General features: G+C 44.8%; 1 protein-coding gene across 7 annotated transcripts in view; it reads left to right on the forward strand.

Moving 5' to 3' along the window:
- Positions 1-16,793, forward strand: part of Garnl3 (GTPase activating Rap/RanGAP domain like 3) — a 145,653-nt gene that overhangs the window by 2,272 nt on the left and 126,588 nt on the right. For 6 of the 7 annotated variants that reach the window (XM_040735611.1, XM_040735612.1, XM_040735610.1 and 3 more), the window contains exon 2: positions 16,543-16,713. In XM_040735611.1, coding sequence (XP_040591545.1) covers positions 16,571-16,713 — 143 coding nt within the window. In that variant the 5' untranslated portion in view covers positions 16,543-16,570. Of the gene's footprint in view, positions 1-16,542; positions 16,714-16,793 lie in introns of those variants that run through there. The other variant, XM_040735615.1, reaches the window with a different exon arrangement.

Below are 16,793 nucleotides of genomic sequence, written 5' to 3' on the forward strand. Positions count from 1 at the left end.
GACTCCGTCCTTAACACGCCCTGCTCCAGCAGTTCTGACGAGGACAGATACCACAGCCGTCCTAGCACCTGCTCCATCATCAGAGCTGGCTCGGGCCTGGCCCATCACAGAGTCTGGTGGTCCGGTCCCTCCTCCTACAGGCTGTAGAAACTGCGCTCCAAGTCTTTCTGAAAGTCTTTCTTGAACCCTAGGCTTAGCTCTGTGTGGTCAGTATCTGGGCATCCAAGAAAGTTCTAGATGTTGTGTGGTAACCTGGGTGGTGCATTTCCCTTAGAAGACCTAGACAGCTAGCAGTCTTTATGACTGGAGTGTGGAGACTAGGAAGAGATACCAAGAGATGAGCGCAAGGAGGGCCCCTCAGGCCTGAGGCCGAATGTTAGGACAGTGCTGCTGCATAGACCTCACAGATGACAGAGTGCTTTAGTGGCCACCCCGTCCGGTGAGGGAGCCACAAACACCTGTGGCTGTGGAGCAGTTCTGAGACACTGAGGGTTGGGTTGAGCCGCCACCTCAGCCTTCTCATTGTCACTAACGGGACTTTCTCAGTCCTTGCCACACCCCGCCCCGGCAGTGCTGATGAGTGTGTGGTGAAGACAGAGGAGAAATGTTTGCCATCGTGGGCAGTGCCAGCTTAAAAATTAGATTTCCCTCCCCTTTGTCTTCATGACCAGATTCTTCAAGGACTAAATGACTTCCAAGATTCCAGGGTATTTTTGTTCCCTGATATGCTGTGACTTGAGATAGTAAGGTTTGGCTTTTTTTTTCTTCCAAAAGTAATTTGTTAGATGAAAATTGAAAATGCAAGAAAATATAAACTGGATAATTGTTTTGCTGTTAGGTTTTGATGTTTTGTTGTTCTTTGTTTGCTTGCTTGTTTGTTTTTGAGACAGGTCTCATTATACAGCCCTGGTTGGCCTGAAATTCAGTATGTAAATCAGGCTGGCCTTGAATTCACAGAGATCTGCTTGCCTCTGCCTTTCAAGTGCTGGGATTAAAGGTGTGCGCCACCACACTCGGTGGGTAATTTATTGATTCATAATCTCAGTTATAGGTATAACGTGATCTCTCTCTTCTACATGAATATTTATCATTTTAATTCACTTTTCACAACACATCATAAAGACAGTAAGAAATCCTTTACTGTTTTTTTAAGAAAACTTGGGAACTCTTTTTTTGTTTTGTTTTTTGAAACAGGGTTTCTCTATGTAACCCTGGCTGTCCTGGAACTCCCTCTGTAGACCAGGCTGGCCTGGAACTCACTGAGATCCGCCTCCCTAGTGCTGTGACTAAAGTTGTGCACCACCACCATCTGGCACAAAGGAACCTCTTAAGGCTTTGGAAGCATGGTGCCAGAGAGTACCAATAGGATTACCTTTATATTTGCCAAAGTGATAGCTTGTTTTAATTTTGAATTTCTTTAATGAAGTTTTCTCATAAGCTATTCATAATTTGTACTTATTTTTAAGATATTTGTATGCATGATCTTCATTTTTCTTTTGAAATATTTATCTTTTCCTTATAGAATTAAAGTTCTTTTTATTTGTTAAGGGTATTTTTTTGGTGAAATATCTAGCAGATATTTTTCCAGTTCGCCTTTCACTTTCTGGATGGTGGTTTTTGTGTGTGTGTGTGTGTGTGTGTGTGTGTACAATTGTCTTGAACTTCAGATCCACTGACTTCTTCCTCTTGTTTATGTGCATATAAAAGGATTCCTTGACTTAAAATAAATAAATATTCATCTTCAATTTCCCCATGTTTAATTAAATTTTAAAGTTAGCACACAAAGTAATTCTCCATTATCTTCATTGCTCTAAAAATGACGTCCTTAATTCAATAACCCAAATTACCTCACAATTCTGTGTGTCAAACCTCTTGTATACATCTTAACTGTATAGGTGCATGGTTCCTTATGCCAAGCTCATTGATCCAGAGAGCCTGCAGCTGTCTCAGAGCTCTACAGCTGTTTTTGAAACACAACCAGCAGTGAAAGTCTTTGCCATATCTGTGGGCCTCAGTTACTTTTCATTGCCAACTCTGTCAAGTTTAAATATCCTTGCTTCATGGTTAGGCCCTTTGAGAGTAAGTTTAACTGTATTAATCACCATGTTATCACAAGCGTGCATATATGTGTGTGTTAGAAAAACAGAGAGAATGAGTGTTCACACAAGCATGCACATCAGTTTCAGTCTGGCAGTTCTCTTTGCTAAATAGCCTGTGTCAGTTCTGATAACTGGTGTGCAAATACAGAAGCTAGTAAGTGTGAAGGATCGAGAATGGCCCAGGCACTGGGCATCAGGCTGGTAGTAGTGAGAAAGACTAGCTTTGTAAACCTGGAGGCATAAGAGAAGACACCTATTCTGTTAAACAACTTGCCCTAAATGTATTCACCATGATTTTATAGACGAGCGTATCAGATGGTGTTCATGTACAAGGGTCTTGGAGTGAGATGAACCCCAGCTCGAGTTTCTGCCTTTTTCAGTCAAACATGTGGACTTAGGAAAGTTGCTTAGCCCTCTATGAATCTTGGTTAATGCACTTGTAAAGTGACCTGTATTGATGTGAGCTTTAAATGACCTGCGCGACTCACAGTAGTGTGGGAAGTGGTGGACAGAATGAGTAACTGTCTTACAAAAGTTCTCAGCTATATCCACTCTGTGTAAAAGGCGCTAATAGGCAGGTACATGGTATTTTAGGACTCTGTTGCCTCCCCACCCCACCACTTCCTAGCAATCTAGAAAGACAAATAATGAGCCTGAGTTATTTTAAACTATCTGTCAATTGCTAGGCTGTGTCACTTGGGCTGCAACAGTTCACAGAGGCCAAGCTTACTGTGAACAGCATTTGCAGGGTTACCTATCAATTAGGGTTGCATTTACCAGGTGAATCTTTTTCATTTTAAAATATTTTTATTCTTTGAGAATTTGATATGTTTTTTGATCATATTCTCCTCTCAACCCCCCTTTTTAGCCCATTTGCACCCCCTTCCCAAAGCCAGTCCTCCATGGTCATACAGAAAACTTTTCTCCAAAAACATTTGTAGCTGGGTACCCAGCTTCTGCATATTCTGTATAAGGTCAGGGAGTCTTTAATTCTAAAGTAAGCGTGTGTGTGTGTGTGTGTGTGTGTGTGTGTGTGTGCGTGCGTGCGTGCGCGTGTGTACATGTGTATACACTGTTCTGTGTGCATGTACACATGTGAATATGGAGACCAGACAACAACCTCAGGTGTCATTCCTTGGGAGCCCTTCACATTGTTCTTTTGAGCCAGGGTCTCTTACCAGGAGATCGCCAGTTAGGCTTGGCTGGCTGGCCAGTGAGCCCCAGGAAACCTCCACCCGTCTCCACTTTCCCAGCACTTACACGCACATGCTGCTTTATCTGGCTTTTTTACATGGGTTTTGACCATTGAACTATGGTCCTGATTCAGCAAGCGTTTTATCAGTACAAGTCTTCTCTAGCCCTGACCCAAGCCACTTTATTAGTGAGCAGTTTTGGTGTGTTTTCTAAGAACAGTGTTGAAGCTTGCCTTGTCCTTGTCATCCATCACCCATATTTCTCTCTGCGTAGCCACTTGTAGTGTCCATGGTCTGAATTCCAGGTGAAAGAGAACAATTTGGAATAGGTGGTTCTTATCCTGGCTATCCAGCTATAATCTCCTTTGAAATCTTTCACTCTGCCCAGGACTAGTAATGTACCATCATTATTTCTGATAGGCTTGTATGCATGGTTTATGTGTACATTTTAAAATATCGTTAAAGACCATGAATGGCAAGCAAAAGAGAAGTCTTGGCTCATGGAGTTGCATAATACTGGGTAGGATCAAGCTTTGGGAGTAAGTGATCCAGGTATTTCAATAATGTCATCAGAGTCTTCATTTTCTGAGTTGACTTTGGTCCTAGTTGGCTTTCTATTACTATGATAAATACCATGACCAAAAGCAACATGGGAAAGAAATGGTTTATTTTATCTTACGTTTCTATGTCATAGTTCATCATTGAGAGAAGTTGGGGTAGGAACTCAGATAGGAACCTGGGGCAGGAACCAAAGCAGAAACCATAGAGAAATGCTGCTTACTGGCTCGCTTCTACTGGTTCACTCAGCCTGCTTTTTATACAACCCAGGGCCACCTGCCCAGGAGTTAGCACTGCCCACAGTGGGCTGAATCCTAACACATCAACCATGAAGGGAGGAAACATCCCACAGAATTGCAAATTTGATGGAGGAATTTTCTCAACTGATGTTTCTTCTTTCTAGATAATTTGTGCCGAGCTGACAAAAAACTCACCTGCTCAACTTGACTCTCAAGATAGGCAAGAACATTAACTACTATAGTTTTATTTTCTATTCCAGAAAGCTACTGCTTCATTCTCGGTAATGTCTGGACTGACCTTCACTGACTAGGCACATTCTTGAGCCAAATTGTCAGACCTGGACCATGTACTCAACTCAGAACTGAGGAGTAAATCACTTCCATTCATAGAGACCAAGAGGTAGTGACTTCCTACAGGAGAATCACAGTGCTCTTTCCAGAAGGAAGTGGGTATTGGCTTCACCAAAGTGCTGTTAGGTCTATGAAACCGTCCTAGAATCCAGGTGTCTGGGTACTGTCCACAGCCACAGAACCGGCTTTAGTTCTTGTTTTAAAAAGCTATATCTTAGCCCAGTAACTATACTATTGTTGCTAAATGTAGCCACTGTGGCTGCAGAGTCCCCACTAGACACAAGAGTTTGAGTTATGAGTAGAAAACACATTTTGTTCTTCTCCAAATATTGCTCTGTACGTGACGGCCTCCTCATTAGTCATGCAGAAAGCCCACGCCTTCAAGAACAAATCTGATGCCAAGGCAAATGCTTTCTTGTTCCTGTTGCTTTCCAGGCCAAACTGGGTTCTGAAAAGAGCAGTCACCCATCGTGCACGCGGCCACCTTCTCTTCCACACGTTTCCGCTGACTCTGGTGGTTTGCTGTCATTGTGTAGGGCTTCTGGTTTTGAGTAGTTTTGTCAGTGAACACTTAAATGACACTATCTTTGTAGTCTTTAGTTTTTCTGTATCTTGCCATTATTCTTTTGTTTGAGTCAAGGCCTTAAGTATTTAATCATAAATAAATCTGCTCCTGTCAGTTTTCTTTTGGATAAACAGGATTATTCTTGGGAAAGACTATGAAAAGCTGTCTTGCATTGGGCCAACATAATGGGCTCTGAGGGCCAACAGAAGAAATGAATTTTCATATCTGTTCTCCTAGATGCAGGAGGAGAAAACCCAACTTTTATTATTCACTAAGATTTTAAATTAATGCAAATCAGCTTCCTTTCTCAGAGGAAGACAATAGTTAAATTAGTTTTGCTGCAGAAGTTTAATATGAGAAATTAGGTTTGGTCATCTGGTTTGCAGAGCTGAAGATCTGAAGAGAGTTGAAGTCTGACAGTGCTGTAGGCACATTGGATAACTGCATCCTGCACAGCAAGATGTGCTGGGAGACCTCAAAAGCAGCATTCAGATGAGGGGGGGAGGGACAAGGGCTCTGGTTGTTTCTAAAACCTTGGGATCTGAGAGGACAGAGAGCTAGGAGTTGACATTGGCTGCAGAGACTTAAGTAGAAGGCTGTTCACTTGGGACTGCTTACTGGCAGACATTTTAGAGTAACCAACAGAAGTGTGCTGCTCACAGTTCCTGAGGCTTTAAAACCCAAACCAAGGTTACCAGTTGATTCTATAACTGATGAGTGCTTGTTTCTCAGAGACAGGGCCTTCTAGAAGCATCGTCACATAGTAGAGAGGAAAGTGAAGTCAGTAACTCCTTTGCCTCTTTCAAAAGTTGTGCAGGTAGAGCCCGTGGCCCCAACTCACCCACAAGGGTCCTCTCTCTTAATGCCACCAAACTGGGGTTGAGTTTCAGCATGTGAATTGGGAGCATTAGAGAGAGGCACGCAAACATTCAAACTGACAAAAGTCTAAAAAGAAAAATTTTCATCAGAACATAAACCTTTAGAAACACTGTCAGCCTGCATATCTGGTTTGGAAAGCTAGCCAGAAAATGTATTTCTTTCAGTGAAAAGTCTTGGGGAATTATTTTTTCTAGTATCCATACTATTAAAAACAAAGATAAATGAAATTGATTTGAATGCTTTGACCCTGTATATCAAAAACATTATCATTTTAACATGTAATAGATACTTAAAAATACCAAGATAGTTTACTTTTTTCATTCAAAATGTGGTGTGCAGGCCAGTTAAAATGTTGTTGATGTTTGTTTTGTTTTACATTTTGTTTAGTGTGGGGATATGTGCACACTTGTACATGTGTGCATACATGTGCCACAGTGCACATGTACAGGTCAGAGGATAACTTGTAGGGAGTTGGTTCTCCCCTTCTACCATGTGCATTCCAGGGACTGTGCTCAGGTCTTTAGGCTCAGCAGCTGATTCCCTTATCCACCAAGCCATCTCACTTACCCTATGGAGGAGATAACCACAGGAAACAATTGGAAGCAACCAGTATAGTCGCCTGAGTGGCAGGATGTGTTTTTAAAAAATCAGGTTTTGTTTATGTTGGCTTGGATTTTTTTTCTTTTGTAAAGATGTTTATATTGAATGAGACATATCCAGTAAACGGAAAGGACTTGGGGATGGGGAAAGTGTTTCATCTGAAAAGAAAGGAAGGAAGAAAGGAAGGAAAGAAAGAAGGAAGGAGAGAAAGACTCACAGCGGAGGCAATGGTGGCCTTCTCACGTCTGAAAGGGTGTCAGTAAAAAGGAGACCACTGGGCACGTGGCCCTGAGCTACCCCTGTCATCACAGTGGGTGTGCGGCTGGTACAGCAGGGTGAACTCGGTAAATGAAGGGCTTCCTAACACACGGGCCTCCCCAGGCAGGAGTGGCTTTAAGATGCGGTTAAATTTCTGTCGTTCAAGATGTTAGCACTTCATAGGCTAGATCCCTATTTGTCGTTTACCTTTTCAGCATGCTTTTGGATCTACCAGTTTTCAACAGACTTGAAAAGACTCAAAACAGTGCCATGCAGTTTATCAGGTGTGAACAAAGTGACCTGGGAAGTCTCTGTTGTGTACTGTGTTTTGTTGTGCTATAGCACTTCTCTCTGCTGGGGGAGTACTTATGCTTCAAACAGTGTCTCTTCTCAAAGCTGCACTCCCGTGCGTCCTGATGAAAGTACACAGCCTCTTCTGCTGCTCATGGAGTTTGAACATTGTTCAAGTTGGTAGATATCTGTAACCTGTCCTACCCCACATAGAGTTCCATCTGCTGTTAAGCCAACAGTCCAATGTGACAATGGGTCTGTGGCAGACAACAGATGCCAACCTTCTCCCGATAAGCAGAGGGAGTTTAGAAAGTCTGTGCAGAGGGGCGGGGCCGATTAGTGTGACCTCCTGGAACCGCTCTGTGCTCCTCTTAAGGTTTGGCTTCCCAGTCGTCAGGAAAGAAAGAGTCCACTTCATGATGAGAAACCAGTAGGGAGGGAGCTAGGCCTAAAAAGCGGGATAGAGAGGCTACTAGACTGCATTCCCTAGCACCAGAAACACCCAGTAACAACAGAAAGCTAAGTCCAGAGGGCCGGAGCTGCTGCTGCTGCTGCTGCCGCTGCCGCCGCCGCTGCCGCCTTCACCAACTGTAGAACCTCACTGCCCACTCCACCTTGATCTCTACCATTGTTACTGCAGCTTCAGAAAGACTCTAGAATCAAAAAGCAACTGAGCCCAGATCCACAGAACCCCTTCACCATCTGCAGAGCAAAATGATGCCTGAGTTTCTTTTCTGCCTGGCTTCATTTCAGAGCCTCTCTGGAACACCTCTGAGCTGCATAATCTAAACCGTACCCTGAACAGAAAAGGGGGAGGGTATCAGGTTGAACTCTTGCAGTGTCAGGGAGAGGGCACGGAACAAGTCACACCAGCGTGTTGGAGGTAGCATCTCTCTTCTGCCATCGCAACAGCAGCTTGGGAAACCGGTGGTACCCTAGCCTCAGATGGGTGACTGATATGGGCTTTCTAGGCATAAAAAGTGACCGAATAGCACAGACGGGACTGAACGCATGAGCACCTGCCATGCTTTCTGGCCTGAGAGGAAAGTGTGTCTGGAAGCACTGCCAGCCAGTAAGTATCTTCTCACATCTCTTCCACACATCAAGCCTGGGTGTGCCCCAGGGCCATCTATGCTTTGTGCATCGGGCTCAGTGCCACACAGCAGCTCCCTGTCAAGAGACTAGTGAGACAGTGAGGGCATTCAGCCAAAGGCATGCTAGTCCGTCATAGAGTTGAAAGGCCCAAGTATTCTGGCATGTTTTCCCTCCTCCAAATGGAATTGTCTGTGTTCTGGGCATCCACCTAGTCATTGGTTCACTGGACAGATTGTTCACACAGTCCCTCTGTGTGCTAGGTGTTTGGAAATGCTGTAAATAGGCAGGTAGGGTTCCTTCCCTTACGGATCTGACATTATAATACCATGAAATAGCACACATGCTCATAAACAAATACATGACCAGAGCACCTTCATGGTCATGAAGTCAGACGACTCTGGGGTGAGGAGTAACTGTAGTGGGGAAGGAAAACAGTTTCTGTTTGGCAGTGGAGGGCTTTGACTGGTGTCCATGGATGGTTCATCCGCTGCTATCCCAACTTGCTCTTTAGGGAATATTGCTTCCTTGATGGCTGTCAATCCAGACCTCAAAAGTTTGGTTTGAAGATGGCCACAAATCCTGATTGACACTTGCTAAGGTTTTCCTCAGTGAATGGTCAGACAAGCAATGTGTGAGATCACAGGTGCCTGTGGGGTTGGTGTGCCTCCCTGCAGTTCCTCAGGCTCCTAGTGTACTGTGGCTGAAGATCAGTGGTGGGTGTGGTGAGGTATGTGCATTGCTGGAGAGGCTGAGCTGAGATCGAGTTGCCTTGTCTGCCAGCATGTCTACCTCCTGCCAATAGAGATGCGTTTTTCTGTGATGTCAAATTGTCCACATCATGAGACCTCAACAGACTTGGCCATGCCTGCCTGGCTGTGAGTGCCACCTAGATGAAGAGAACAATTCAGAATGTCACTGAATAAATGGTGGGCTTGGAAATGCAGATATGACCTTCGCCAGGCTTCCTACTGCTACCTACCTCTCATATACATGAAGCAGCCAGCCCCTTCACAGAGGGTCTCTGCAGGATTTTCCATGACTGGTGGGTCCTTTGTTGGGTGGGTTTGCATGTACTTTTACTCGGAACCTTTTAAGAAGTTCTGATCTAAGTCATGGTTATCTCTCACTAGGCCTTTTCTCAGGAGAAGCTGCCTCTTCTCATTAGCCAACTGGGCAATATGAAGAAGAGGTCTGCTAGCCATCTTGCCTGAGCTACCTGCCAGTACTTGCTCATCCAAGACAAATGTGAGCAGATTAGGCAGGTGAAACACTTGTTTATTTCCCTCACATTACATTAAGATGAGACATTTCCTTATCTCTTTCCTGTGCCCACACATACCAACAAATCTCCAGAATTGCAGTGTAGACCTTGGTCATTCTCTTACTTTTGATAAATTTTCTTTTATTGGACAGTTTTGCTTATTTCTGTGAGTTCTGCCCATTTCTCCCATCCAAGTACTAACCAGGCTCGACCCTGCTTAGTTTCCTAGATCAGACGAGATTGGGCACATTCAGGGTGGTATTAGACTCAGCCCATTTCTCAAGAAGTTCTTAATTGAATATTTTAAATAGACAATAAAGATAAATTATGTTCCAGGGATAAGGAAACATACTTTTTAAAGAAACTAAATAGATAGGAAAGGAAATGAATGAGCAGATTAAAATGAACAGTGACAAGACAGAATCCAAAGAGTTTGAAAGAAAATTGAGGCACAAAGGAACTCATGGCCAAAGTTAGGGTAAAAATGTCAATGGTGGGTTCAAAAGAGCTATAATTTTCAGTTTTCTTGTTAGTGTTTGGGGGTGTTTGGAGATAGGGTTTCTTGTGTAGCTTGGAACCTGTCCTAGAACTAGCTCTTGTAGACCAGGTTGGCCTTTAACTCACAGAGATCTGCCTGCCTCAGCTTCCCAAGTGCTAGGATTAAAGGCATGCATTATCACAGCTCAGCTCCATTTTCAGGTTTTAAAGCAAAGTCTTTAAAGGGCTAGAAAGTAGTATGTTTGAACATTCCCAATATATAAAATTAAAAAGTCAGGAGACTATCCATGTAGTATCTCTTTCCGTAACATTGCATGTCTGGGCTATATCTGAAAACAATCACAGCAAATAAAAACAACACTAGTCACAGAAGGATGGCCAAGCATTTTTGTCAGGTAAAGACCTGAAAATCCAGCAAGGAAACCAAACTGTTAGCTGAAGGGGTTGTCACTAACACTCCCGGGCTTAGAGACGCTACCGTGTCTGTGTTCTCCATGTCCGCCTCTACCTTCTCAACACATCTCCAGCACGCACGGGCTCCTCACGCCTGCACCGCGGTATCACTGCCACCTGTAGCTGTCCTGGCTAGTTTTCTATCAACTTGACACAAGCTAGAGCCATTAGGGGAAAGAGTCTTAATTGAGAAAATACTGCTGTAAGATTGCCTGTAGTCAAGTCTGTAGTGCATTTTCTTAACCAGTGATTGATGTGGGATGGTCCAGCCTGTGGGTGGTGCCATCCCTGGGCAAGTGATCCTGGAGTGTATAAGGAAGCAGGCCAGTAAGCAGCATCCTTCGTGGTCTCTGTCAGTTCTCACCTTGAGTTTCGGCCTTGACTTCTCCGGGTGATGGATTACAAGCTATAAAATGAAATAAACCTTCTACCCCCCAAGTTGCTTCTGGTCATGGTGTTTGCCAGAGGATCGGGAACACCATCTGATAGAGAAGTTGGGAGTGGGGCATTAATATAACAGAATGGCCAAGTTTTGGGAGGTATTGTGGAAGGGCCTTGGAAGTTTGGGCTGGGGAAGCCTTTGAGTGTTCAAAGATTAATGAGTTATGGAGGGGTACAGATGATGGAGACCTGGCTTTGAGATTTCAGAGGGAAGTTGAAGAGTCGCTTAAAGACTGTGGGAACCATTTGATACTGTGTTAGGAATCTATGGTGTCTAGTTAGCTGGAGCTTAAGAGTCGGCTGTGATTAACAAGAGACAAGCACCACTGAATTGAAAGCTTTGCTTTATGGGCACAGTTGACACTAGTTAGCTGGAGCTGAGAGATTAGCAGTGATTGAGAAGAGACCAGTGTCATCTGGGATCATAAAATGGAATTATTTTCTCAAAGTCACAACACAAAAGCTGTGGTCCAGAGAGAGCCAAGGCTGCATCTCATGCTGGCAGCTGAGCCTGATAGTATGCAAGAGTCTCTCGGCTGGTGCTCTTCTGAAAGCACGGAAGGCTTATGGAGAGCAGCTGAAGCTTGGTGCCCAGGGAGGCCACTGGCGAAGGTGCAGCCTCCGTTGCAGTTGAAGTTCCAGGATTGAAGCAGTCATGGAGAGAAGCTGAGGTTTGGCATCATGTGGTGGGTTAGAGTCTCTTTAAAAAGCCTCCGACAGCCCAGTTGTAGCAGAGACCAACGTCTTGGGGATAGCAGTACCATGGGACAGCTACCAAAGATGACATGCCAGCAGCTGTGGGGTGGAGCTAGCCAGAGCCCAGGAGGCCAGCTGTGCTGCTCGTCCTGTGGAAGGCAGAACTAGAGAAACGGAGCTGTGCCAAGGCTGAGTGAGCCCCGGACCTCAAACACTGAGTTATTTACACTGTTGAAGATCACAGCTGCCCTGCTTCTTAGCTCTTAGAATAAGAAAGTATTAAACATAGTATTTGTTTGCGTGTTTGTCTTGGAACTCACCCTGTAGACCAGGCTGTTCTGGAACTCTCAGAAATCCACCTGCCTCTGCTTCTCCCAAGTGCTGGGATTGATTTTTTTTTATTGTACTGGACTTCATAGTTAAGAGACTGAAATTTTGGAGATTTTGGAGTTTTAGAGAGATTTTAGAGAAACTATGGGTATTTTAGAAACATTGATATTTTAGAAATGCTTGAACTTTTAAAGAGACTGGATATTTTAAGAAACTGAACTTTATTGAATTTGTTTTGTTTTTCAAGACAGGGCCTCTCTATGTAATTCTGACTGTCCTGGAGTTCACTGTGTAAACCAGGCTAGCCTCAAACTCACAGAGATCTGCCTGTCTCTGCTTTCCAAGTGCTGGGATTAAAGGCATGTGGCATTACACCTGGCTAAAGTATTAAAAATTTAAAGACTGTGAGACTTTATATTGTGACATTATTATGAGATCTTGGGGATGAACAAAAAAGGAAAGGTTATTGTTTAATAGTGTTGTATTGGTGTGTCAAATTGACAAAGGGTCAGTTATCTTCTTTTTATGTCAACTTGATGCAAGGAGTCATGTGGGTAGATGCACACTCAGTTGAGAAAATGTCTCCTTAAGATTTGCCTACGCAATCCTGTAGGGTATTTTTTTAACTAGTGCTTGATGTGAGAAGGTCCAGCCCATTGTGGGTGGGGCCATCCCTGTGCAGGTGGTCCTGTGGTATATAATAAAGTGTGCTGAGCAAGCCATTAGAAGCAAATAAGTAAGCAGCATCCTCCATGGCCTTTGCATCAGCTCCTGCCTGCATTTCCGTCCTGGATGATGAGCTACGACCTGTAAGAAGAAATAAACCCGGGAGCTAGAAAGGGCTCAGCGATTAAGAGCACTGGCTGCTCTTCCAAAGTTTCTGAGTTCAATTCCCAGCAACCACATGGTGGCTCACAACCATCTGTATGGAGATCTGGTGCCCACTTCTGGCCTGCAGGGGTACATGCAGACTGAACACTGTATACACAATAAACAAATCTTAAAAAGTGATTCTTAAAGAAAAGAAGAAGAAGAAATAAACCCTTTCCTCCCCAGGTTTCTTTTGGTCATAGTGTTCTGTCACAACTATAGAAACCCTAATAGCACAGTGCTCCTCAACCCCAGGCCTGAAGCCACAGGGTGACGAGTACCCAGCCCCTTACCCCAGGACCACGTACCTGGAGACAACTTTAAGACATCATTGCTGCTTGAGCAGCACTGTCAGAAACAAGAAGTGAGTTACATTTGGGATTTTACGTTTTCTCTAGCCACAGTGAAAAGCACCCTGAGGCTGGGGAACTGGTTCAGTCAGTAAAGGATTTCATATGCAGGAATGAGGACTGAGTGCAGATTTCCAGAACCCATGTAAAAAGCCAGGTGAGCACGGCAGGGCATGCCAGTAACCCCAGCCCCGAGAGGAGAGACCAGAGGTTTCCAGGGCTCGCTGACTATCCAGTCTTGCCAAATCACTGAGGTCCAGGTTCAGTGTGATATTCTGTCTCAAAACATAAGGTAGAGAGCAACAGGAAGACATCTAATGTCGACCTGTGGGCCATACATGCACAGGTGTATGTAACACACACACACACACACACAGAATTCAACATGTAATTAGTATAAGAAATTATCAATGAGACGTTGTGTGTGTTAACTGCACAAAAGCACTGTGTGTAAATGTTAGGCCTACACAGCTAACTATCCTTATTTCAGTTGCTTAACAGCCACATGTGGCCAATGTGACCACCAAGCAACATGGCTTCAGCCAGCTGTCCCTTATAGAATTTTGCTTAAACCTGAATACTGACACTCAGTTTTTTCCTGCTTCTCCACCCCTGGCTGGGGCTTGGAGAGCACTTTGTTAGTCTTTTGCATGCAAGTATGATCTTTGTGATGGAAAGAAACCTCAAGTGTTGAGAAGAAAACGTGTCTCTTGTTTTGAAGTTTTGCTTTATTATTTGCTGTTTTAGTGCTAAAGTGGCAATGAATTCTAGTGACACTGAGCTCAGACATGGGGCTGTCTCAGCCAGAAGTGCTTGCTGTGCAAGCATGGGGTCCCAAGTTCATATTCCCAGCACCCTCTACAGCATGAACCTGTAATTCCAGTTCTGGGAAGGAGAGACAGGAGGGCCTTGGGTCTCCAGTGTAGCCTTTCAGCGAGCTCAGGCTCAGTAAGAGACCCTATCTTTATGCATATGGTGTAGGGGCTGGAGAGGTGGCTCCGCAGCTAAGCGTGCTTACTGTTTTTGCACAGGATCTGGGCTTTGTTTCCAGCACCCACTTGTTGGCTCACAAATGCAGTCACTAGTCATACACGTGGTGTTCATATATAAATGCAGGCAAACGGTTATGCACATAAGTAAATCTTTAGAAGTGTGGGGTGGAGCAGGGCGGTGGAGACACACACCTTAAATCCCAGCACTCAGGAGGCAGAGGCAGGCGGATCTCTGTGAGTGAGAGGCCGGGCTGGACCTACAGCCTCCAAAACAATACAGAGAAATCCTGTTTCGAAAAACCAAAAAAAAAAAAAAAAAAAAAGGAAAGGTGTGGGATGGTATAGAGCATGTCTGTCTTAGGGTTTCTATTGCTGTAAAGAGACAAACTCTTTTTTTTTAATTCCACTTTTCTTTTTTACTAGTTATTTCCATTTATTTTACATACCAGTCACAGTTTCCTTCCGTCCTCTCTTCCCATCTACTCCCCATCCCTAAATATACTCTTCCATCATTCAGAAAGGAGCAGGCCTCCCATGGCAGTCAACAAAGCGTTGCATATGAAATGGAGACAGGACCAAGCTCCTCCCCCTGCATCAAGGCTGGTGAGGCATCCCAGCATGGGGAACAGGTTCCAAAAAGCCAGCTCAGGCTCCAAGGACAGGTCCTGATCCCACTGCTAGGGGCCCCACAAACAGATCAAGCTACACAACTGTCAGCCACGTGCAAAGGGCCCAGGTCAGCCCCATGCAGGCTCCCAAGCTGTTGGTCCAGAGTCCACGAGTACCCACTATTTGAGGTCTGCTGTCTGTGTGGGTCCCCCCATCATGATCTTGACTCCCCTTGCTCATACAATCCCTCCTGCCCCTCTTCAGCTGGACTCCCGGTGATCGGCCCAGTGCTTGGCTGTGGATCTCTGTCTGCCTCTGCTTCCATCAGCTACTGGATGAAGGCTCTATGATGACCATTAGGGCAGTCACCAATCTCTAGCCCTTCTGCCTTCTTCCTTGTCACTGTCTTTCCAGGAAAAGAGAGTTTAAAAGCACCTCTTGACCAGTTGCTATTACAGACTGCTCTTTTATTTTTCAAAAGGGATTAAGAAAATGGTATATTTTGAACCAAACGTGAGGACCATGGCCCTAGAACAAGGACTGGAGTTACCTGAATGGCATGTTCTCACTTCTTGTATTTTTCACTCTCCCAATAATTGGACTCGTTAGCTTGTCTGTCTTTCACTTGCGGTCGAGATGAGTGAGGATGCTGCTGATTGAAATCATTCCAGTCAAGGGAACACTGCCACTGCCTTCCTAGCAGCGCCCCTCCCTTTCAGAACTGACTGTCTCACCTCCCTCTGTCTGCCAGAAGAGAGCAGGCAGACCCCAGGAGTGCACCGTCCTTTGTCACTTCAGCAGGCATGTGCTCTTTCCATGCTGGATGCTATTACTCCCGAAGTGCAGAGCTTGCTTCTTTGTGTCTCTAGTTTTGTTGTCAGTTTCTGACTATCCGTAACTTCTTTATCCAATTTCTTTAGATTTATTTATTTTCTATATACAAATGCTTTGCCTGAATATATATGTCTGTGCACCAGTTGTGTATATGGTTCCTACAGAGGTTGGAAGCGGGCACTGGATCTACCGAAGTAACAAATGGTTGTGAGCCACCATGGGTGCTGGGAATAGAACCCAGGTCCCCTGTAAGAGTAGCAAATGCTCTTAACTGCTGAGCCTTGTCTCTGTCCCTCATGGTTATTTAAACTAGAAATTACATGAACCACGAGTATTTCTGGACAATGATAGTGATGGCATTAGACCCCAGCACTGCTAATCTCCCAAAGCATCCTAGACATAGCTTTCCTTGCTCAGACAATATTGTCTTTTGTATAAATGAGCTGGTATTTTTCTGGTTTTTTTTTGTTGTTTGTTTGTTTTTTTGAGACAGGGTTTCTCTGTGTCATAGCCCTAGCTGTGCTGGCACTCACTCTGTAGATCACGCTGGCCTTGAACTCACAGAGATCCACCTGTGTCTATCTGTCTGTGTGCTGTGTGCATGCACATGCTTCTGATCTTGCTTTCCTTAAGGCAACCTAGATTCCATTGGGGGGCCCAACACCAGTGACTCCATATAATCCTATCCACTGCTTCTACATGCTATAGTCAGAATGTCTCCACCTTCTTAGTACTCACAATGGGAATTAAATTTCAACCTGTTAACCTTTCAGGGATACTCTGATCATATCCAAATCATAGGGAGATGCTTTTGACTTATGTATGGGCGATGTGATCATAGTTGATGGTTGTGTTGGGATTTGGATTGATCCCAAGCAGCTCCTCCATACCCAGGCCCCTGAGCAACACTACACACCGTCCATGATGCAGCTTTTCTGGGTGCCTGGGGCTTTGCTGTGCCTTGGTGTCCTCCTTGCTACTCCTGAGCAGACAGGCCATCCTTGGGGAGATTTGGCCGGGCTATGGTGGACCTGTAGGCTTCTCTGGTTCTCAGTACTTTCCCATCTCCTTCTGCTTCAGCACAGCAGCTCAACCTCCAGGCCCACTGATGGATCCGCTGACCAAGGGGTCCTGTGGGAGTCAGCTGGCACAAACCCTCCTCTGGAAAGCGAAGTCATCCCTCTCCTTCGGCATCCAGCCCCTTCAGACTTGGCCAACAAAAGACCCCGAACTAGAGTCCCAGGTCAACCTGTAAGTAAGTAAAAGAAGGAATGTCTTGCTATGGGCTCTTGTTCTCCATCTCTTCACATGGGGGCAGGGGCGAGGGGCTT

This window comes from Mesocricetus auratus, unplaced genomic scaffold (assembly GCF_017639785.1).
Source record: "Mesocricetus auratus isolate SY011 unplaced genomic scaffold, BCM_Maur_2.0 Super-Scaffold_100047, whole genome shotgun sequence".
NCBI lineage: Eukaryota > Metazoa > Chordata > Mammalia > Rodentia > Cricetidae > Mesocricetus > Mesocricetus auratus.